Source organism: Agelaius tricolor, unplaced genomic scaffold (genome assembly GCF_023055355.1).
Source record: "Agelaius tricolor isolate 1412-34295 unplaced genomic scaffold, bAgeTri1.0.p SCAF_8, whole genome shotgun sequence".
In the NCBI taxonomy this organism is placed as follows: Eukaryota; Metazoa; Chordata; class Aves; order Passeriformes; family Icteridae; genus Agelaius; species Agelaius tricolor.
Genome location: NW_027269268.1, coordinates 41,122,156 through 41,146,238, shown reverse-complemented (window position 1 = coordinate 41,146,238; position 24,083 = coordinate 41,122,156). Strand labels below are relative to the sequence as shown.

The 24,083-nt window shown below is 38.9% G+C and overlaps 1 protein-coding gene across 6 annotated transcripts in view; it reads left to right on the top strand.

The window, feature by feature from the left end:
* The window catches only part of N4BP2 (NEDD4 binding protein 2), a 36,005-nt gene extending 16,805 nt beyond the window's left edge, over positions 1-19,200 (top strand). For 4 of the 6 annotated variants that reach the window (XM_071432513.1, XM_071432510.1, XM_071432512.1 and 1 more), the window contains 10 exons: positions 1,056-3,370; positions 4,756-4,841; positions 5,547-5,589; positions 6,571-6,806; positions 8,227-8,345; positions 9,661-9,799; positions 9,903-10,088; positions 12,255-12,423; positions 14,228-14,351; positions 15,121-19,200. In XM_071432513.1, coding sequence (XP_071288614.1) covers positions 1,056-3,370; positions 4,756-4,841; positions 5,547-5,589; positions 6,571-6,806; positions 8,227-8,345; positions 9,661-9,799; positions 9,903-10,088; positions 12,255-12,423; positions 14,228-14,351; positions 15,121-15,166 — 3,463 coding nt within the window. In that variant the 3' untranslated portion in view covers positions 15,167-19,200. Of the gene's footprint in view, positions 1-1,055; positions 3,371-4,755; positions 4,842-5,546; positions 5,590-6,570; positions 6,807-8,226; positions 8,346-8,527; positions 9,624-9,660; positions 9,800-9,902; positions 10,089-12,254; positions 12,424-14,227; positions 14,352-15,120 lie in introns of those variants that run through there. The other 2 variants (XM_071432514.1, XM_071432516.1) reach the window with 2 other exon arrangements.
* The last annotated feature ends 4,883 nt before the right edge of the window (positions 19,201-24,083 follow it).

The following is a 24,083-nucleotide window of genomic DNA, read 5'->3' as shown; positions in this document are numbered from 1 at the left end:
CTTTTCAAGAAGCCAATGTTGACTGACTTGCTGTTATCTTAGAAATGTGTTGTTGGATGTATGCTATAGATAAAAAAACACTTAAAATCTCTAAATTGTTTTTTAGAAGAATGTTGTCCCAAATAAGAGCAAATGACAATTTCCAAGTCTGTATGTTGATATTAGATTATATCTTGGTGGTAGAAGGTGTATTCTCTGTGCAGTAGTAACAGGTTTTACTTGCTCTTCAATATACTTGATTTAAACTTGCCAAGGTTTCCATTGGCTGTATCCAGGACTGTTCTGTAGTTGCCAGTCTGGATTGTGCTGTGGATTGTAGTGCACAGTGTCCTGCTCAGGAATGGCAATCCCCAGCTCAGTGCCCCCACTGAGACTCCCAAACCACACACTCACTGCTCATTTGCTCCCCCTTCCTCTTCCCATTCCTGCTCCAGCAATGACGTGAGGTGGTATAAAATAACCTCCATGTTCTGGCCAAAACTAGGACACACAGGAAATCAGATTTGATTTCAGTTATTATTTCACTTGGGTTTTGCATGTGTGATGTATTTGAAATGATAATTAATGGAATGTAGTTGATTGTAAAAAATTGTTTGACAAGAAATGGCACATTCTCTCCTAGTTAATGTCTAGACTGTCTTTAGCATTAAGCCAAGAGGAGAGAGCAACAGTCATTAGATAAAAGTATATTTACCAGACTTGCTGATCTGAATGAGGAAGTGTCTGGCAGCAAAGTGCTTTGATACAAAACTGAATGCTGGAAATGGGATGGGGGGGAGATTGACTCCTGAGAAAGTGTTCTTAGCCCTGTGCTCTAGTAAGAAGAGCACAAAAGAAAGTTAAGAAAGTACTTACTAAAGAAAGTTCATCTTTGCTTAGCTCCTTTTTTGTTGAGGAGTGTTGGAGTTAGAGCTAGTTATAAATTTATTTTCCTTCTACTAGAAGTCTAACTAGGTTAAACTCTCTATGCTGTCTCTAACTGGAGTTAAAAATGTGGACAAATGTTTTAAGAAGGTTTGAAATGGGTTCATATTTCATTCCAATTTGTCTTTCAGAAAGAGAAAGGCACATTCTGATGTAAAGGAAGAAGAATGTTTTGCTTCTGAGGTGGAGCCTATTGAATTAGCTGAAGTTGATAAAACTTCTCCCAGTATTTCTCTAACATTAGAAAGTAGTTGTGACCCCAAGCAATTTCAGAAAGAGGAAAAAGAAATGGAAAATATCTCAGTGGAACACAGTTCTGAGAACAGCACTGTTCAAGATGACTTGGAAATTAATTTATCAGATTGCATCAAAAGAGAGCTGCCCTTGGAGAAGAAAGAAGAAAAGGGATTAAAAACAGAAGAAAATACTGAAGCAGAAATGGATGAGCTTGATGTGATTCCAGCTGAAGAGACTGTGAACTTACACACAGGTGGAGCTGAGGAACACAGTGATAACAACAGTCTCAAAGTTCAAACTGCAGTTGAACAATTGGGCAGAATGTGTATGGAACCAAAATCAACACAAACGAGTACCACGGTGGAACCAAGCAGTCCGGCTTTTGACACATCAGGAAAACCAGAACTACTAAACTTTCTGGGTGACTGGCCCATGGAACAAACAATGGGACAGAGAGTCAAAAGATCTAGAAGACTAGAAAAATCTCCTCTGAAGAGTGATAAGGAAGGTGAAACTCCCAGTCAACAGCATTCTGAGATAGATAAAGAGCAAGTGGGCCTGCCTGAGACATGTACTGTTGAGAAAGGACATGAGGATGAAAGTCTACCCTGTAGCTGTTACTCTGTTAGTTCAGATAAAGTTACACCAGAATTGCAAATGTTAGAATATTGGCCTGTCTCAACCTCATTAGAACAGAGACAGCAAAGGTCAAGGAGAATGAGAAAAACAAATTTAAACCAGTGTGATGAAGACAGAAATACTGAAGAGGACACTAATATGAATGCTCTTGAAACTGTACATGTGATTCATGGGTCACCTGTGAACACTGAAGAGCAACCAGATACAAGGAGTTTGCCTGTACACCGAGAGGAAATAGTAGGTAGTGAAACAGTAAGTGAGGAAAAATCCCAGCAAAGTAAGAGAACAAGGAAACATCACAAATTAGCCCTCACCTTTACAAACAGCAGCTTGCCACATCCCAGAGAAGAGGACCACTTGTCTAAACTTAACCTGGCAGAAGAGAAACAGAAAACAGACTTGTGTAGGCAAAAAAGTAGCTATTCACAGACTGAATCACAGGACTTTGCTCTCCTGTGGAGATTAGAAAAGAAAATGCTTTTTCCTGAGACAACAAAAATACTGCATGGGAGGTTAGATGGCTTTAAACCCAAAGACATAGATAATGTCTCAGATTCTCAGGAAAAAATACCCTATCGAGTTACGTATGATAAAAGTACTTTTGTGGAGGAAAGTGAGCTTATCAATATTGATGAGTCTGAAAAACTAGATACACTCTGTAAGCTCTTTGAGTCTGTTTCATTTGAAGCTCTGAAAGATCTGTATGAAAGATGTAACAAAGACATAGACTGGGCCACAGGTCTGCTGTTAGACTCTGATGAAAAGTTACGTAAAGCTGTTGATACTGAGAGCTTTCAGGTAAGCAAAGCTGAGCCAGTGGCCACAGACCTTGATTTCAAGGCAAGTATGAACTGTGATGAGAATCTCAAAGACTGCAAACAAGCCCCACAAGTACTTGGGGCTGGTGATACCTTTGAGACTTCAGAAGGCAAGGACTCACCACTCAGCATTGCAGAAAGTAGGGCTGCCAAGACAGCTGTGACAAGTGCTGATGTTTCTGACTCATTCACTGCTACCTCATTGGATGATTCAGTGGAAGTGAAAAATTCTGTGGATTCAGCCCCTAGAACTAACACAAGCAGCTCAGCAGCAGGTGTCATTGAGCTGTCTGTTTCAGGAAAGCAGAAGGGAGGGAGTGAGAGTCCTCTTGAAGAAACTGTAAATAAGCCATCACTTTTACAACTTGATGCAGTTTTGCCTCGTGATCCTAACACAATTTCTACCAATTTGAAATCTGAATTAAACAATGAAAGTGACAGTAACCCTTCAGAAAGCAATGCCAAAAATTCCAAAGGGACTGGTTTGTTACTGGAAATGGATCATGCACCTCTGGTTGGTCCTAGCAGCAATAAAGAACTGGAGAAGGATAAAGAAACTCAGGAGAATTCCAGGGAGATATGTGGTAAAGAAGAAATTGACACTCCAAGCTGGGCTGCAACTAAAGCCAAGAGACAAAGCCCTGTACCAGCATCACATGCAGCCTTCAGTATAGATTGCCTAGAATTAACATTGCCTCCTGAATTGGCACTCCAGCTGAAAGAGATATTTGGACCTGTTGGCATTGATGCAGGTATGATGTAATTATATACATGTTTTTATGAAAAAAAAAAAAAGGGTAGTAAACCTTTCTTTCTTTGCCTGTGCTTTTTTATCTTCATGCTTGATTTTTAGGGAGTAGATTCCTGTAACTCCTCATGATACTGCCCGTTGATGTTAATGCAGAAATGAAACTGAACTAAGCATGGCATAAAATATAAGTGCAGTAGTGCTACCTTCTGCCTTTGTCTTTTTGTACATGCACATACTTCAAAGTAAAAATATATTTGCTTATTTGCATTCTGAGCAACAGGCCTTTGAGCTTATATTCAAACTCTGAAGAGATATTTAGATGATAAGGAATATGCAAATTGTGGCTGATTAGGAAAGAAGAAAGGGAAAAAAAAACCTTTAGGCATCACATAAGTTGGGGAACAAGAAGATGGATGGTTAAGGGAGATGAAGTTGGCTGTGTCCTTGAAAAGGTGACAACAGATCCGTCTGCTGGCAGATTATGGTTAAGGAAGTCATAAGCAGCTTGAACATGCATCTCAGAAGTTAAAGAGTGATAGAAAAAGGAAAAAAGAAAATAGGAGGATTATAAGTTTGATGTTTTTCTCTCTTTTTTCCCCACACTTTATCCTTTTTTTTCTCATTTCCATCTTTCATCTTGAAGATTGCTTTATGTGAAACCCTGGATACCTGATTTATTGGTGGGTTTGATTACCGGCCTCTTTGCCTTATGTGCCTACCTCCTTAAAAAAAAAAGTTTGTTTTTTATAGCAGAAAAGTGTTTTATTGTGTCTGAAGTATGCCCAAAATTTTTATTTGGCACATACATGCTTCTTGTTTTTTTTATTTTTGAAAGGGTGAAAAATACCCTTTTTAGGAAAAAAAGCTTTTGTTATGATACCATGATAATTTCTGCTGTTTCCTTTAGAGTTTGGGGGGATGCTTGGAGTTTGTCTCTCTGAGTTTGTGTGTTGGAAAGGAGGGATGTGACTGCTGTTGGGCTGTGGTGGGTATGTTGTACAGAAAACCAGTTGCCATGTGGATTGCAATGGACAGGGTGAATCACAGTTTTGTGGATGAAACTGTTTTCAATTAACAATGGCTTCGTAAAAGAAGGGTCTGCTAGAAAAATTGAAAAGAGAAGGAAAAATACTGTTGTCCAGGTAGCCATATTTCAACAATATACAGTTAATGTTAACTTGTTTCTTTCCTAGCCTTTCAGAGTTTTTTAACACCTGAAAACAATTTCTGTGGAATGTGCTTTTTTGTTTAGAATTTTTTTTAGGCATGAGCAGTTTATGTAGAATATCCAAGTTAAAATTAATAAGTCTAGGATACTGTACTTTAATTGCTTACATAAGTTTTTATAGAATGCTTTTAATGAATATATTCTCTTTGTTTCTCAAGGATCACTAACTGTTGAGGATTGTGTGGTTCATATTGATCTGAATTTGGCAAAAGTGATTCATGAAAAATGGAAAGAATCTATTCTGGTCAGTAGATTTCTTGTTTATGATACATTGTGGCATGCCTGTATTTTGTCAGACCATTTGTCTGCATATGTCTTGGTCTAAAGGTGTTATCTTTGCAAGAACGATGATAAAATGTAATACTAGTTTGTAAAATGTGTGGAGTGTATCAGTATGTCATAATCATTGGAGCTGTTGAAAGATGTTTTAAGGGAGGTCATGAGTGCCTCATCATGAAAAGAAGATTCTTAAAAAAGAAGGATCGTAGTGCACAATTTCACTACAAGATTGATGAAGAATTCCACTTGCCAAAAATCCTTATTGGTTTTTTGACCTGTAAAAACAATTCTTTGATTAATTATTCTCTATACAAAACATCTCCACATGCAACAATTGAGATGAGTTCTCTAACTTATGTTCCTTTACAGCTCTGTGAAACTTGGAATGCCTTTTGGCTAAATTTTTGCTTGATTTATCTAATTAAGGCTATAAAATCTTAGCAGTGGAGCACGTTTCTCTGGTTTGATGTGTTTTTAGAAAGATAATTTCAGCTTACAAATTTCACTTCAGAATTACTTTTCCTAAATATATTTTTTTTTAAATACTGAATCTTTGAGAAATATTGCGAGACCTTATTTTGAAACTGCTTTAATTAGAAGCTAACGCTTGCAAAGTTTTCCTGCAAAATTCATAACTTCAAACATTCATGATTTTACTATTTTTCTTTAGAAGCGTCAGAGGAGAGATGAATCATGTAAGTCGTCTGCAGAAGGTATGTCACGTATTTCTTTTAATTGTAAAAATACTTAATGTTCATTATAAAAGCATTTAATGATTTGAAACTTAAGGTTGCAAATACTCCATCCATTGAAAAAGGATGACTTTATTTATTAGACTAAATCTTATTGCCTTTGGATCCATTTACCAATCTCTTGTGATGTGTGGGGGAGGGGAGAGGAGTTAATTATAAGCAGAATCACTAGTTCCAGATAAAGCCTATAATTTTGTGTCATTCAGAAAACTTGGAGAAGCTCTGGTTGAAGCAGACAGTTGTTTGGTAGGAATTCTCTGTGGCAAGAAAAGGAACAGCCTGAGAATTACTAGCAGAGTAAGATTTCTGCAGGGAAGGAAGGGAGGTCAGGAATACATCAGTGACACCTTGTTCATCAGAGGTGATTTTAGCAGGAAGATGGATGCCTTGTTTAAAAAGTGTTAACATCTCTTGCAGTCCAGTTTTCATTCATCTCCCAGAAGAAATGTCCCTCTATGGCAGAACCCCACTGCAGGTTTGGACTGCAGTGTGGGTGCAAACTAGTGACCAAACAATGCTGTTGCCATTAACTTGTAGAAGTGGAAAATGAGATTGTTAAGCATCTGTCCTTAAGTTCTAGAAGAAAGGCAGGTAAACATAGGAGTCAGTGATTCATTTATAAAAGCAAACAAGCCCCCACTTAATGTATGTGCAAGGTGATTTACAGCTGTAAGATATGTCTTAGCACTTGAAAATTTGGTGAGGAAGTCTGATGGTTTTCTTTTGTTTTATGAAATAGATAAAGATGATCAGTCTTTTGAAAATGGAAGTGGAGAAGGTGAAGGCAATTTGTTGGTTTTTGTTTTAGCATTAATAATCTTGTTTTAACAAAGCTCAAACTGTATAGGTTGAAAAACTTGTCTTAATTATTTTGGTATTGCATGTATATATAACCTAATGTGTTTTGTCACCCTACTTTTATTGCTTCTGAATGTCCTACAGTGTTTCAGCAGATAGATACAGATGACTCAGAAGTGCTGTTATCTCAGAATGCAGACAGCAAAATACAGAAGAAGAAATCGAGTTTGGCTGCAGACACATCTAATGATATACAGACAAAAACCCCAGCAACATCAGATGTTTTTCCATTTATGGATCACTGGAATGCTCAGATTCAGAAAGTTTCTCTCAGACAAATAATTTCTGAAGAAATAGCAATGCAGGAGAGAGAGGACCTGGTATGGATAGCACCATTTTTTAATGTGGTTTAGATTAATTACTTACAGTGAAATAGAGTATGTCTTATTTGGTGACTCATCCCTGTGCTGCTGATTACACCTTGAATTTATGAGACAAATGCATGCCAATTAGTATTGTTGATAACTGTGATACAGGAGTTTGCTTGAGATAGATGGTTCTGTTTGAAAAATACAGTCTCATTTAGAATATAATATTTTGGTTGTTTCACAAACAGATCATGCTACATATCCAGGCTAGCATTTGTGTTTGGTTGAATTGTTTTTTGGTTGCTCAGCTAAAACCAAAGATCATTGTGATCTTCCATGCTTTTCATTGTGACAGCAATATCAAAAAAAAGTTCTTAGTTGGCTCCATGCCTTGTTTAGAAGTGTACTCAATTGGCTGTAATGTTGGGGGTTTTTTGTTAGTTAGGAGAACCCACAATAATCATCCTAACAGACATGAGACATTAAAATAAGTAATTGAGGTTAATGTCCAACAAGTTTCTGTACCCACTTCTAAAGTAACTCTTTAATAGATTTTTACTAGCTCTTTGTTTTCCACACAGAATTCCTGTACCCTGCCTGTTTGGCTTGTGCCTGATACTGCCCTCTACTGCCCCACTGATGTTCAGAACAGGTGTTCTTATTTGTAATGGTCTCTGATAAGCAGCTGTCCTAAAGTAGAGGAGCTCTGAACTGGTGTAGGAAGTTGTATGAATTAGCCTGTACTTGGAAAATGGCTTGTGGATTCTTTCTTTGAACTGCATGTATGTGCCCTCCTGATAACAACAAATGTCACGTTCACAGCTTTACTTTCAGTTTGAATTCATGGAGCTTGGCTTTATTTTGATCACTTTTTTTCTTTTTTTAAAAAAATCTGAATATTGGAATGATCAGTCCAATTGATTCTAGGTTATAATTATGTCACCTTCTCAGATGACAAGTAGGAATATTTATTATAGACACAGCTTCAGATACATCAAACCAAAATTGTTTATGCTGCTTAATAATAAGGTATTGTTTCAATCCCAGGCCCTCAGTATAGAGAAAAGAGGTGGACTTTGCACAAGCTTAGCACTGGACTTAATGGACTGGCAGGGAATAAATTCCAAAACCTAAATCCCTCCTAAAAATCCTCATTTTACTTCGTCCAAATTATGGGGGACCTCCAGCTGCATTACTTCAAAAGACTGCAGAGTACTGCAGTGGTGTATGATACAACTCACCTGTCCTTACTTTATGCTGATCAGTGTGGCAGGCTGGTATGGCACACATTGTCATTGCTGTGGGTGCATACCAACTGAGTAGATGCTTTTTAAATTGTAACAAATAATGGCAAAGTTGGATTGGCTCCACCTTTACTGTACTTTTTTTCTAATGAAGAACTTTTAATATATTTCTTTTGTCTTCTGGGTAGAATCGTGTTCCTTCTACAGCCAGAAAAGACTGTGCTGCTAAACTAAAGGAGAAGCAACTCTTTGAGATGTTTCCAACTATTAATCAAAATTTCTTAATGGATGTCTTCAGGGACAACAAGTAAGAAATCCTATTACTTCTTTGTAAAAATGGTACTCAGTTACAGTCATAAATATTGAGAGTTAAGATGCTACTAAAGAATGGCTTTTTGCAAAGTAGTGCTTTTTGTTACTCTAAATAAAAGCTAGCTGGTTTAAAAGCAAAAAGGGTATAAAACTCAGTTTAGACACATTTCTTTTTAGGGCAGAATAGACAGTTTCTTTCACTGGGAGAAGAATGTCTCTTGCTGTTGACCACTGCTTGACTGTCAGTGGAACTGCATATTTTCTTGAGAGCTGGGCTTTAAATCTAGTGGGAGAAATGAGTGGGTGTGATAATAGTAGGATTGCAGGACATGGCATCTGCCCAAGAGGAAAACACAACCATCACCTGGTGTTACCTGTGAGTACTTTCCTGGTTACTGCAGCTGCTCTGGGGGAATGAACCATTTCTCTATGCCTTCCTGTTGACATTCTCTTTCTCTCTTCTGCATTATGTTTCTGGGATATATGTCTATGTTCTTAAATCCAAGTTTCTGTGAAGGGAACTTTTTTTTTTTCAAGAGAAACATCTTTTTTCATCCTTGGCCATTTGAATGTCTGTCTGTACATATGGGTTTGCATACCTACTTGTCAGTCATGCTGCTTGTCCAGGTTGTTATAAAAATCTTTCCTGTTTAAAATATATCCTTCATCCATTTTTATAATTCAAACATTTCACCATCTCATTTTTCACATTCAAAATTGTCCTTATAGTGTTGTCTTTCCCAAAGTCTGTCTTTACTTTTGATCAGTCTGTTCTTGTTAGCCTACTAAAGAGCAAGAATAAAGAAGAAAAATGGGTTATTAGAAAGTGTTGGCAACTGATGTCTTACTTAATTAAATTTGATAACAAAGTCTGACTAAAAATACAAGGATTTTCCCTCATTAGGGTTTCAGAAAACTGAGCTAGTTTTAAATTAGTTTGAACTATCTAACCCTGACCAGAGAAGATTTAAGATGAACTATCTTACTCAGCCCAAAGAGCAGCATTTATTAATATCTCTTTGATTAGGGTAGGATGCAATTTATTTCAGTTATGTAATTTTCCTTTTAATGTTCAAGTGCCCCTCAGTTATGTTTCAGTCAACCAAGACTGCATGTGTGTTGATGCCAGTAATGCCCTACAAGGAGTTTGCAAGCCTTTCTTTAATAAGCTGGAATATTCCATTCCAGTGTTTATTTCCATTGTAATCTAGTTCTGTAACAATATCAATGTTTGTTATAATGAATTTAGATAACTATAGCAGCTATTAATAGATGTTTGGAAAGTCACGGACTTTATTTATCCTTTACAGCTACTCTTTAGAACAAACTGAACAGTTTCTGAACTGTGTTCTGGAGGCAGATCCTGTACAAACAGTTATAGCTCAAGAAACTGCTCAGCAAAATGAAATTGTTTCTTCCTACAGTGCTGCAAAGAACCGTGAGAAGAAGGTATTTATATTTTTTTTAACCATAGTTATAAACATAGCCAAAACGATGCTAATGAAAACACCCTACAATGCACCTGTAACTTCAACAATATGAATTCCTACAGGCAAAAAAAAGTAAGGAAGAGGATGATCCTTTATGTGAAATGTTTCAAGACTTTGAGTATCCACAATATGATGATTTAAGAGCAGAAGCTTTTTGTCACCAGCAAAAGAGACAGGAATGTTTGAAAAAGGCTGGAGAGGCCTATCGCATGGGTATGAAGCCTGTGGCGGCATTTTATGCACATCAGGTAAACAAAAATATTGTGCTTTTTGTCTGAACTTAGGGAGGTATTTAAACCCTGAATTGGAAGTGATAAGGAAAACATCCTGCCTGCTAGAGTTGATGAATTTGGTCACTGTTCCCTGTGTATTATATTGACAATCACAAGTAAATTTGCTTCCACTAGTAATGATACTGGCACAGGAAGCTAATGTAACCAAATCTAGTGTGAGACCTTATGAAAGGTGATATCTAGTGCTTAGTCACACATGCTCCTTTGTCTTAGATCTCTTTCACATCCCATCATGTCCTTGTAAACACCAAGATTTGTGTCCAGGTTCACTGGAGTGTGACATGGACTGCAACAAACCTAATTTTTTTGAATCCTCTGTATATGTTGGTGCTGAACTGCTCTTAGACACATCTTCTGTACTTTATAGGAGTCAGACAGGTGTTAAGATGTCATCTTTTGCCACAGAATCTTGTTTGCTTCATCCTCCATAAATCTTGGGCAAGATTGCTGCCTGCTGTCTTCGCTTCTTCATTCTGACTGTCTTTATGGCTACAGTCTGTCTTGGGTTGGGATAAATGAGGTGTGTATGTCATGCTTTTCATGATACATCTGGTTATGGACTGTAGATCTGCTGCTGATCAGTCTTGCATGCTCTGGCCTTGGAGCACAAGCTCTTTGGTCTTGATTCAGGCACATTTCTTAGTATGTACCAGTCTGAGTACTGCTGATCAGTGCTGTTGATCCTACTCTTGCTTTTAAGTCTCATCTCTTCTTGTAATCAAAGTTCCTCTACATTGGCTTAGTTCCTTCACAGGCACTAAGCATGTCCCTTGACATCATGCTTAAAAAATGTGTTACAAGTATCTTCAAAGGCTGTAGTTTTCCCCTGATCTAATTGTATATAAAAATTCAATAAGAATTCACAGTATAGAAGCATTTAATTCTAAACTTTGAATTGTATTATGACAGAACAAAAATGTAAATAATAAATCACTTGAATTTGCTTATTCAAAAACCTTTCATGCAAGTGGTGTAACTCTAAGTGTTTAGATTGTTACTGTGCATGTAGGAAGTACAGATTATCAATTTTTATAATGAACTTTTTATGGTTTTTATGTGTTTTATCCTATTTCATATATTCTTGAAGTTTTGAGACAAAGATGTGCAGGATTTTAAATAGAAATGTAATTTCAAGTCTTAGTTTGGTTCTTATCCATAAGAACAAATACAATCTATTGTAAATCTATTGAAATTTATTTATTATATACTTTCCTTTAGGTAATAAAAAGGCAAACTAATCCACCTTTATTAATAAAAAATACTTTATTCTTGGTGGCCTTTGTCTTGGGAATCCTTTGCCAAGTGGGTTACAGAGCTGCTGTCTTGGGTCTGACACTAACACACTTCGGGTGATCCATTTTAAGAAAGTGTAAGACAGGTTTTCACTTTTGTTCTCTTGAGCCTTTGTCAGTCCAATACCTGGAGTTCCTTCCATTCCTTTTAAGACTGTGCCTACAGATCTTCAAGGACATAATTTGATGCTTTGATCTCTCAGATACTACCATTGCAAGGTTCATGGGAAGGAGTTGGTACTTGTTCACTCTGTAGTAAGGTGACTGACTGTACTGCTCCTTGCCCTCATTCCAGAAGAGACTTACTGACCTTGTCAGTCATAAAATATGTCAAAAAGTATTGGGAGAGATGATAGATTTTTTTTTTTAATTATTTTTTTTTACCCTTGGCTTGTCTGAAATTTTGGGAATGCATTCGGAAGAATTAACCTCAAATACAACTCTGACACTGTTTCATCATAATTTCAGCAAAATACTCGCAGGAAATAAAAAATCTATTGTTAGGAAAATAAATTTGCAAGTCATTATGGAATGTAATTTGTTAGCTTACGTACAGACCTTATGATTTTGTGCCTTTTCTGCCTTTATTTCCTCCTTTTATAATGTCTTCTTTGTGCCAGCTTTGAGTAGTTTCTCACAGATTTAATGAAATCTTCTTGTGAGTAGGTCTCACTGAACATCTTGCAGAAGTTCTGCTAGAATTATAAATTTTACTAGTTCAAACTTGAACTAAAAGCACCCTGCCAGTGCTGTCATTTTGAAACCACTGAGCAGTGTGGAGCTAAAATTATTTCTTGGTGTGTAATAGTCACTGTGCTTGTGAATAAAGGGTCGCCTTCATGAGCAGAAGATGAAAGAAGCTAACCATGCTGCTGCTGTGCAAATCTTTGAGAGAGTAAATACTTCCTTGCTGCCTATGAATGTGTTGGATTTGCATGGTCTCCATGTGGATGAAGCTGTGAATCAATTGTCCAGAGTACTCCAGGAAAAAAGTGAAGGTAGGGTTTAGGTAATAATTCTTACCCCTAAAAATGATTCTCATGATGAGAAGAAATCATGATACATGGCAATATTAGAGGGAATGAATGTGCTTTAATAACATGTATGTTAAAAACAACTAGGCTTTGTGTTGTCTTGTTTTCAAAGTACCCCAGTGGAATTGTTTTTTTTAACATGACAATGATTTTTGTTGCTTTCTGTCTCACCCCCCTCCCCCTGCTTCTTTGTAAATCTTCTTCCTTGTGTTTTATCCCTTTTTATTACTATTATTGAATACTTGGTCTGTCCTTCATGACATTTTTTACTGAGATGATGATGCAACCATATGTGTCCCCATTGCATTGCTTTGTCACAAGTATGTTGCTTTTATAATCTTAAAAGAAAAATTACTGTGTTGGAATTGTAACAACAGTGATGATACTGTCTTCAACTTCTACATGAAAGTGTGAGATTTGAGCTACCTTTCAGAAACTTCTGTATCAGTTTGGTGGCAGCATCACTTGAGATCAGAATGCTGCTGCTTCCAGAAATGTCATTTTATGCAGTTTTGCTTGAGAGCTCATTTTTTCTCATAGTGGAGAGTTCAAGTACTTCATGAGTGTCCATGCTGTAAAAAGATCCATTTTCTGCATTACCAGTTTACCCTCTAAATTTAAGCACACTGGGAATGCTTCTGTAACAAATATTTCTTACACAAGGTACTGCCACAAAAATCAGATTTTTTGAAGCAGGTACTCCACAGAGTATAAATAAAAGTGTTCAGTGGGGCTTTAGATAACCCTTGTCTTTCAATATGCACCAGAGATAATTAAATTCCATTATCTGGTGCAATTCCTGCAATGACATTTGTGCAATTTAAACTGTGACCTAATGCTTTTTAGAACTAAATTTCCAGAACTGTACTTAAATCAGCAATGCTGAAATCGATAGTAGGGGCTCTCTGTTCAGTCTATTTAGCTAAATCTGAAAAAAAAAAAAAGAATTTCATTGTATGTACATGGGAAAAGGATCAATACTGGGAACTTTCTTTTGCTGCCAGAGTTAACAGTAAATAAATATAAAACCTAAATAAAGTTACTGTGTGGGGGAGAGTAGTTGAAAAAACACGTCATGTGAACTGATAATTCCAAACTGGCAAATGTAGTTGTGAGAATCCAGTTTAATTTTTTTTCCTCTTTTTCAAACTCTTCATCAATTTAGGTTGCTGTTATCTCTGGGAAGAGAGCAATTTCTTTTGTTATCATGGCTAAGTGCCCTAGTAAAACTCATGGAATGTGTTGATCTGTTGAATTTCATCTCCAACATAACAGAAGATAGTCCAAATAATGTGGCATAAGTGTCAAAAGCTGGATTTATATTTTCTTTCTTCTTAATTTCTTTATTCAATAAAATGTTATATCTTTATTCACATTAATTTAAGATAAAACATGAAACAATACAGAAGCACCACTTAAAAATTCAGTGAATGACACCCACCTCTTTTAATTTTGTGATTTAAATTTATATCACAGAATGTAAATTCCAGTTGAATATTAGATGACAGAAACAGTAAAGCTTCTATGAAATTGGAGGGATTTTGTGATGATTACAATATGCATTTTGCAAGCAATCTAGATTTCAAAAGTTTGACTTTTTCAAAATGGGGGAAAATTGCTATTTGTATCTAAAACATGCATATCATCATGGGAAAACAAAGCTCCAAATGAGTAGTGAGAGTTTTCAGAGGAATGCATGGAAGGCTTACACTGCATGCCAAGTCTCTGCTGAGGAGAACTTTAACTGTTGCAATTCCTGCTGTTGCAGAGTACCAGCAGAGTGGTGGTAAACCATATCTCAGTGTTATCACGGGAAGAGGAAGCCATAGTCAGGGAGGAGTTGCTCGCATCAGACCAGCAGCTATCCGATACCTCACAAGCCACAACTTCAGGTGAGTTTAGATTTTTGTTACTGATAAATTTTTTTTCTTGAACCACATTTAAATAACTGAAAATTGAAGTTTAGTTTTAGAATGCTGTTAAACTACTGCACAAATTAGGGCAGGTCTGCTGTTTCAGATTAAATTAACTCAGTTGATTCACAAATCTGATTCAGTTGTGTAGTACCTGTTAAATGTTAATTCCTTTCCTCTGAGATAGTTTAATTCCATATTTCCATTCAAGATTGCTAGTTTTACTGTGAAAAGTTGTTAATCCTGCTTTTTATTTGTTGCAATACTTGCATTTGTGTTCAGTTTATGAGGGATAGCAATTTAGTAAGTCTGGGCTGGCACCAATGTGTTGGCTGATTTTTTATATAGAGCAGTGTAGGAAGGTGAGATTCAAAACCAGCAATGACTTCCCATTTCTTTCTTGGCTTCTACAAAATAGAAGGATGAAAATCCGTTTCAAAAGAAGAGGGAATGAAAGGGGAACAGGAATAGAGGAACAGAATTAATATAACCCGCAATATTGGGCAGCTTTTTCTTTGCTCAGATCTTCACCTTGTTTCTGCTTTTTCCAGGTCTTCATATCTCCAGACACTGAAATATCCTTCTTCAGTGTCACATCTGCTGATCACATAATGCTGATTTCCTGACTCTCACATGCACATATACTTGACTGAGGGCCTTAGCACTTTCCATATGTTTGATGAGAATTGAAGGTGATGGCATCGCATATAGTTTACATGTTGAAGCTTCTTTTTTTCTTGTTTCATAGGTTCACAGAAATAAAACCAGGCTGCCTGAAAGTCATGCTGAATTGAGGAGTTGTGGAAAGAGGAATATAGAAACTGAGGTGTCAGATGACCGCCGGGTAACAGAAAAAAACCCCATGTTTTGAACAACTGCACTGCTATTTTTCAGTCTGTTTTAAAGGATGATATTTTATTAAACTGGTCTCAATTTACAGTAAGTGGATTTGTCAGTATGTTTCCAATAATTTTTTTCTGTGGAATAGAACTTTTTTTGAACCTGCAAAAGGAAGATACTTAAAAGGATTTGAAGTCTCAGAAATGCAGATTAAGAATTTTGCTGAGAAATATATGATGTTTTTAACAGAAGTTAAGGTACAATTTTTAATATAATTATCTTCTTAGCATACCTAATCTGCCTTTTGACCCTTGCACGTCTTGATTGCTGTGGCTTCTGTACTTCAAAATATATTATCTTATACAAAGTTATTTTGTAATTCAGAACTTTGTGCTAAACCCTTCAGAATAGCAAATCCAGTTACATCTGAGTGCTGAGTATTTCCAGGTTTCTTTAAAAATCTTGCATCTTTTTAGTGGTTATGTTGAGTTCTATTATCCTTACTTCACTCAAAACTTCTCCAAATACTGAAGGAGGTTGCATATAAGGCCTGTGCATTAAGGCCAGCTGTGTGTTTGGTAATTTGGCAGATTTAGTGTGATCTCTTAAAGGAAAACCACAATGCTGTTATTCAGTCTCTTTTGGAGATCCACCTACTGGATTAAAATTGTTTCTTTCTTTGTGGCTTTTTAAATTCAGCAAATGCAGTACTGTTTTATTTTACAAGTGTCTAATAATGATGTCTTCATTCTCTGTGTATTGTTTGGTGATTTCCTTTTAGAAAACATGATAATGAGACATTTAAAATGTATTTTTAACATCAAAGTGAATACTAATATTGCAGAAGTAATTGCCTAACTGGAAAATCTGGGAGTACAAAAGTTACTCTGATTTTGATGGCGTTGCATCTAGAAATATCTGTGTAAAAACCAAAACAACATAAAAAGACCCCAAGCAAAACCCTTCAAAAATGAAATATAAACGTCTCTACTTATGCAAGTGTTTCCAGTAAACAATCAGAACACTTTTTTCATAGAAATATTTTGTAGAATACATCGCTATTTTTATTTATATCTTTGCCTCCTGAAGGGCATATGAATTTTTGTTGTACGTCTTTTTCAGAACAGGTGTGAGTTGTGTATTAGGAATAATATTAATAGACTAAGGATTAATGTGAGGAATTTTTAAATTTTTAACCACTTTGCAGTAAATTTTATCGAGGAACTTCATGCACATAGAGTTTGTATACGAATCCATATGTGTGTGCAAGTTCTGCAATTTGCATACATGAGTACTAATAAACAAAGAACTTCTGTGAGAAAAGCTGTCCACAGAAATAGGTTTCACTTGAAAATGTGTCTGTGTAAGTTGCTGACAGGCTGAAAGACATGATGTTTCCTGAATATATCTGTATTTACTCTAATACATACACAGTGACCATGATGCATGGTAGACTTAAAAATGAGTTTGTCGTGCTTCAACAGATACAGTTATCTTTTCCTGGTGATTTCAAGTGGAAGAATAGCTTGAGTAATACTTAATCAAAGGGACTCTTTCTATAATAATAGACTGCCATAATAAGTTTTATATTTTTTGTGGGTACTTAGTTCATCTGAATTATGTCCTTTCTCTGTTTCCTTCTCTCTGTCCTGCTCTGGGAATCAGTGAGTGAAGTACAAAAGATCTGTGGTCCCTGTGCAGCACTAACAAAGCTTTTTCTGCCACTGCATGATGTCCTGTGTGAAGTCCACACTCCATCCTCTGTGATAGTGCCTAAATGGACTGAGATGCTGTTTAGGCACTTGGCCTCAAGACAGCAGTTCAGACTATCAGCTGTACAGAGTTGCAAATGCTAGAATTATCTCAGCAGAATCTTTGTTTTGGACCAAGGGACTTCCTTCTGTTCCTGAACAGGTTTTCCTTAGTGCTGCTGTTTATACCAAATGGAGTTGCAGCTCTCTGGGACAGCTCTTTGCAGTACAGTCCCTGTTGGTTAGCCTGGGTGGCTGCTGTGTGTTGAGCTGCTTGGGTGCCCAAGCCCTACAGAGATGTGCCTGTAAACAAGGAAGTGCCAACACTTCTGGTTGTTTTGGGAGGCAGCCTGATTCACTCAGCATATTCACACCATTCCTGACATGGACAAAGACAGCTTAGATTTTAGTTCAAAAGACAAGCAGAAAAAGTTGTCGTCTTGCCCATCTGTTCATCATAATCTAGTTGACAACTTTACCCTGGAGATGAGAAACACAGCTTTTTGCCTTCTTCTGTCTTAGCAAGTGGATGATAATGATTGCACTTGACTCTCACTTCCCCAGAACATACTCTGACCAACATGCTCAGGAATATTTTTGAAGTTGCTACTTCCTGAGCCTCTTTCAAAATTACCACTGCACGCAAGAAGTGCGAGCTTAAGGGGACAAAAGAGATTAAAGAGTTAAAAGTGCATAAACAGTCTCTGGGAGTGGGCTAAGGCTTTCAAGAAAGGTACTGTTCCTGGTGAGCTTCAGTGTCCTTTCAGACTATTTTTTCATCCTTTAGTCCTATTTGGATAAATACATTAAAAATGTTCAGGGTAAAATCAGCTCTACCCAGTGCTAGGAGAATTTTTCTTCAGTCTGTCAAAATCAGCAGAGAAATACAGAGCTCAAGAGCAGTTTTGAGTACTCTTCTCTCTTCCTCTCTTCACTGGCTTTCATTGGGTACAGGTTGAGGTTCACGAACATACTCTGAATGCCCTGCCTGGGGTAGATTGGTCATTCACCTAGCTTGTTTGACCATCAGCTGAACTTTGATGGAGATGATGGCTTAAAATCATAACACTGGCAGAACCAATCTTGCCTCTATCAGCTTCAGCAGCTCAAAATGAGGCATTGCAGTTCTGACTCAGAGAAAATTTAATGATCCTTTGAAGGATCTCAAGCACTTGCTCAAAAGCTGTGCTGAGCTGGATAGAGAATAGGTCTGAAGATCAGTGCACGGAGTAAAAGTAAGTAGAGTTCTATCAGTAAGGATCTCCATGCCTTCAGCTACTTGCCAATATTCCAGAAAAACAACACTGAAGTTCTTGTATTTCTCTGAATGATTTTATAATGTATTCTGGGATGAATTCTTTGAAATATAATTATTTCAAAATGGTATTTCAAAGTAGGTTATATTTTAGAAGTTCCAATGATTCTGATGTCTCTTGCAGTGAGAATCCATGAGAAACCTGAGATATTGTGTAAATTCTGTATCATCTTAAAATTAAAATAGCAGTATTGCCACCAGCACTCTGAAATAATGTACAACTGTTTGTGTAGCACTTTCTATTCTATTCTTCAACAGCATGTGATGGTGATGAATGGTAGCCTTTAATATGTGACTTTCTGTGTCTTCTTTTACAAAACATTTTAATAGTTATCCCAAGTTTTAATTTAGGAAAATTACCATTTTTAATATACAAAATTAATACTTGTGCTAACAATGATGAGTGATCTTAAAGTAAAAAAAAAAGGCCAGAGTATATGAATAAAGCAATGAATAAAGTTGTCTAAAGTAATGTGACTATTGAAAACCATTTCAGTTGATTGTGAAAGTAGTAGGGCAAAAATATTTCAGGATACCTTGACAATACTTAATGACTTTGGCTTTTGCTTTTAATATCATGTGGTACATCCCCCCTCAAAACCTAACCAAAGCCCAACTGTTCATGCTATTTCAGCTAAATAACCTTTGCAGAGAATTAAATGAGTAGATGTGAATACGCATGTGAAAACACCTAGTATTGCAGCTACCAATTGTAAAAGCTGTTAGGACCAGTACATTGGAAGATACAAATTTCTATTTTTAAATTAAAACAAAAAATGATTTTTTTATTTGTATAAAGTTGTACTTTTGCTGTTAACTATAATTTTGTTTTTTACTGAAATAGTTTTGTAATTTGCATTTAAAATTTCTAATATGAAATGGAATTTACAGAATATAGTTTAATAAAGGATTTTTGTCACAAGTATAGCCTTCTGTCTTTCCTTGGAAAACTATGCTGCAGCTTGTATCAAATTTTTTCAAATAGTAATCTTGGAGTTCTGCATGAAAGCCACTTGCTTGGCTTCAGGATACCATCTGTAGGGAGATGAAGCAACCATCTGCAGGCATAAAAGGAACAGATTTGTGGCCTGAATTTCAGTGCTGTGAGTGCGAGCCGAATGCTCAAATTACTGAGAACGAGGGTCATGGTTTCAGATTTTTTTTTGACCTGAAGTAGCTGAAGAGATGCTATTGCAGGCTGGCTTACTCATGGGAGAGTGAGAGCAGCAGTGTACACCAAGGGGAGGGATGGTCTGACCACTGCAGCAGTGGGGCTTTGGGAGAGGGAAGTGTTCTGCAGTGACCTCATTTAGCAGGAGCCCGTAGGTCAAGGGCGGTGAGAGGCCAGATCCTGAGGGAGCCCAGCGCTGTACCGTGGTGGATACAGAGCTAGTAAGCCTGGCTTTTCCCAAGCCTGCCCCGTTCTGGTCAGGTGCAGGTATTGTCCTGTGTATTGTCCTGGAAATGTGGAATGACACCAAAGTGCTGACTGGAGTCTAACCTGTTTTATTAGCTCAGTTTGAAGACAACTTGCTGTGACCCCAGATGACTCCTGCAGAATCACTCCTATGGCTTCATTGCCTTGCAGCTTGGTTGACTGCAAAAACAAGTCAGGCTTGTGCATTTCCACAGCAAAGCCCTAACTCATAAGCTGTTCAAGAGAGCAGGGAAAACAGGTTTTGGGGAGACGTGGAAGCTTGACAGATGCTGGTTTTAAATGTGACGTGGCTGATCCTGAGCCACAGTTATTAGACCACAGCATTGGTAAATATCTCATTGGTTGTGTGCTCTTTACTTACAGGACTCCCTGCTCTGGCAGTGTGGCTGAAGGTCCAGCTTGGGCATTAGTCTCTCAAATTGATGATTTAAAGTGGAGGTACTGCTGCTGGACTTGCCTTCTGTCTTGAGGCAGCTTAACTCCTAACCTTGCTTAAACATTTCATCCTGACTCACCAGTTTCTGTTTCAGTTCATGCCCTTTTCTTCCTGTGTGCTGGGATAGTCTTGAGCACCTCTCTGCTTCCAGATCGGAGTTTGTTCTTCCAAAGCAACCCTGTGCACTTCTGAGAGTCTGTCTCCCTATTTAATAAGAGTAATAGGGTATTGTAGTCTGTCCTTACTTAGGAAAATAATTTGAACTTTAGGACTGAAAACTGTACTGTGGTAAAATAAAAATATTGCTAGAGACAAACAGTTTGTCAAATTATTAAAGCATAATTAAATGTGTCTGCTGGTGGAACATGTCAGGTAGCCTGACAATAGGTGGTGCCCTTGCCAATGGCATAGAGTGATGGTGGCAGCAGTTCTTACTGTGCCCCTACCAGAGCAGAGTTGTTTCTCTGTATGACAGGTGCTAAAGGATGTTATTACACATCACGTGCTGTTCATTGCTTCCTCAGAGGGAGATATTGTATTTGGAGTATTATTTTGGTGAATTTTTTTCTTCTTTACAGATGGGTGGGGTAGAGTTGGTTTTCAAAATATACTTGCTGCTCTGGGCTAGAGATGGGTGAGACAAGTTCATTTTTGCACACAGGTTTGAAGATGGTAGTGTCAGGGTTTCTCCATCAGCTGCCCTGGGTTAGTTTTTGTAGGCTGGATGCTTGGACAGATCAGTCTGTTTGGAAACTGACATAAAGGCATTGTGCTGTTTGGTGAAGTTCTGTGCCACTGTGGATATTACAGGTGGCACAGTCTTCTTGAATACCATGATAGGGAAGGTCCCCTTGTTGCTTGACTTTGCATCTTGGGGCCTGGCTGGGCTAGCAGTAGCTTCTTATTAGTTGCCACTAATTGGTAAGCAACCGCATGGATCAGTGTTATTTTTGTATTATCTTGAGAAACAGCACTCTCCTTCATAGACATCTGTGGCTACTCATACACACACGGGCCAGGAGAGCAAGCAGTGGAAATCTTGGAATGGAATCCTCTGCCAGAGCCACAGATTTAATCAGTTTGGTCTGTAAATGGAGAAATTGCAGCCCTATGAAGTTGATGTGTGCGAGCTCTCCATAATAGTGTTTGCTCCATGTCAGCTAACTCATTGCCTTGGATTCCTGTCTCGAAATCAGAGTAAAAGTAGGCTTCTTCATCTGTGTACCCTTGCCTTTCCAGATTATCTCCTTTTACTGTCCTGCAGTGCCATATAGACAGGTTTGAGCATTTATCACGGTAGCCATGTAAAGTAGCTACTTTGATATGCTGTAGACAGCAGAAGATCCTTGGAGGGATGATGCACTCTGGCTGGCATGGGGGCTTCCCTTTGGGAGCAGGTCAGGGCACCTATGTCAGGCTTCTGTTCCGAGTCTTCTTTTGGGGTAACATCTCCATGTTTATGGACTAGAAAGGAGAAACTAGCTGGTGGGGCAGAGCGCCTGAGACTGAGCAGTGTAACTATCCCTGTCTCTTTTGAAGCAGGAACAAGTGGGAAAAGCACATTCAAAACAAAACCAGCTGCTGCCTTCAGACTGCTGTTTCTCAAGGGGAGCCCCGGTGGCCTCTCCCATAGCTGGGGCAAGAGGCCTGGTTTGTTTTCTTTCCTGACAAGCCGAAAGTAGTCAGCAGCTCCAACGGGGCATGGCAAGGCCGCGGGTGTGGGGCTGGGGCTGGAGCAGGGACCAGGGATCAGGGTGTCTGCTCCCTCCGTGGGTGCCGGGCCGTGTGTGCTTGGCGATCCCGCCGGGCCCTGAGGCGGGAGCCGCCCGGAGCTGCCGCCGCCCGGGGCTGCGGGAGCAGGGAAGGGGGAGCCCCGGGGCGGCTGCAGCGGGGCTGCCGAGGGAAGAGGCTCCCTCCCCCACCTCCCTGCTGTGACCGGCGCAGCCCGGCGTCTCCCGGGCGGAGCCAAAGGAGGAGCCAGCCTTTCCCTCGGCGCTGGCACCCGGCTCCGGCCTCTGCTGGGCCGGGCGGCAGCGCCAGGAGCGCATTGGTCGCTCTGAGGCCTGGGCCGGGGCAGCCCAAGGTGAAGGGTGGTTTCATAGAGAAAACAACCGGGGCCTCCTCCATGCTTACAACAAAGCCACTGGCGTTAGTTTTGCATTAGATCCAGGTGGGGGAAGGAAGTGTGAATGTCCCCCCGGGAGAGAGAAATGGCAGAAGTCAGAGAGTTTACAGAAATAGACGTGGGTTTGCACGTTCTGCACATTCTCCCTTCGAAAATTTAAGAAAAAATTTTTAAAATTAGGCTTTTTTAAAACAAGCACACATTTTGTGTGTTGTTTATATCTCTGGTGCTAGACATAAGCAGCAATTAGGGTTTTTTATAATGATCATCTAGAACAAGAGAAAGGCTTGTAGGGTTAAATACAGTTGGTATCAAGATTTACTTCCACAGCATTGCATATACCATACCCTCTGAGGCAGACCAAAATCAGAGCTGAGCAAATCTGAGAACAAAAAGGAAATCAAGCAGGGGGGACAGGAGCAGCTTCTGCTGGTCAGAGAGGTCTGTTCTAAGCTCCACGTCTGCTCCATGAGGTGGCAAATGTCCTCCCAGAGTGCCAACAAAAAAAACCACAGCCAGGCAAACACAGAAAGAATCTTCTTCCTTCAATAGGGCAGATGGGAGATGGGTATTTTGGAAATAGTACCTGATATGGGGGAAGAAGATTGAATTAGTTATTAGACACTGGAACAGGTTGTCAGGGAGGCTGTTGGACACCCCAAGACTGGCATTGTTCAAAGCCAGGTTGGATAAGGCCTGGGGCAAGCTGGTCTAGTGGGAGGCGTCCCTGTCCATGGCCTGGGAGGCTGGGACTGGATGACCTTTAAAGTCCATTCCAATCCTTAATTATTCTATGATTATGTGATGTGACTGCTTTTATGCTAGCTTTCTCAGAATGAGAGATGGGGGAGTTAAGTAACCCTCAGTGCAGTTCCTAAGTGCGCTTCACTTTCAAGAAAGGGGATGTAGGTTTTCATGTGACTCTGGAGGAAGTGATCTTCCTGTATATTGCCCACCAGTTCCATGCTGACGTCACAGGAGGAATTGTGCAAGGAAGGACACCAGATTTTGTGTATTCCAAGAAAACATTCAATATGTAAATGTTAGTTTTGTCACATAGCCCATGTTGCTGACAACCTGATCTCAAGAGAACTATCCCAGAGAAATAACTAATTAGTAACCTCTACACAGTGGGGAAACATGAAAGTAATAAAGAATAGCTCTGTAGTTGAGATAGCAGAAAGCTGTGGTCTCAGAAAGTGGGGAAATCTCTGCCTGCCTTCCCTCAGAAGTGTATGGGTTTAATGCAAGGAGCTGCATCAGTCTTGAAAAGAGGCTGGATGAATGGAGATGACCGCACCCAAGTGCCAAACCCAAGTTTGATCATTGTTTGCACAACTCAGGGTTTTCTGTTTTGGTCCTGAGAGGTCTGTGCTGCTCAGGCATGACCAGGTCTCAGTTGCTTTGCGCCTTGTACCCATCTCAGCACTGCACCCAGAAACTGGGAAGCTCATGGCCAAATCCTGCAGAGCAGGAGTAGCTGGAGGGCTGCTCTGTGGCCCCTGAAGCATAGGGCAAGCCTGTCAGTGAAGAGGAAGAGGCAATGAATGGCATGGGAAGGGGCTCAGGAGCTGAGTTGAGTTGAAAGTTGAACTTTGTAACTCAGGAAGGAGGCAAGAGAGTCCACAGGGAGGGGGTGGCATTTCCAGCATGTTCCTTCATTTAGGCTTCTCTGGAGGGCTTTGACTCACCTTCTGAAGGCCTCTAGTTCTGCCCACACAATGTATCAGGAGCCTGCCTTATGCTCAATTTTGGGTTCTATTTTATCAGGCTTCAGTTTGTGCCCCTTCACTACCAAAGCTGAGG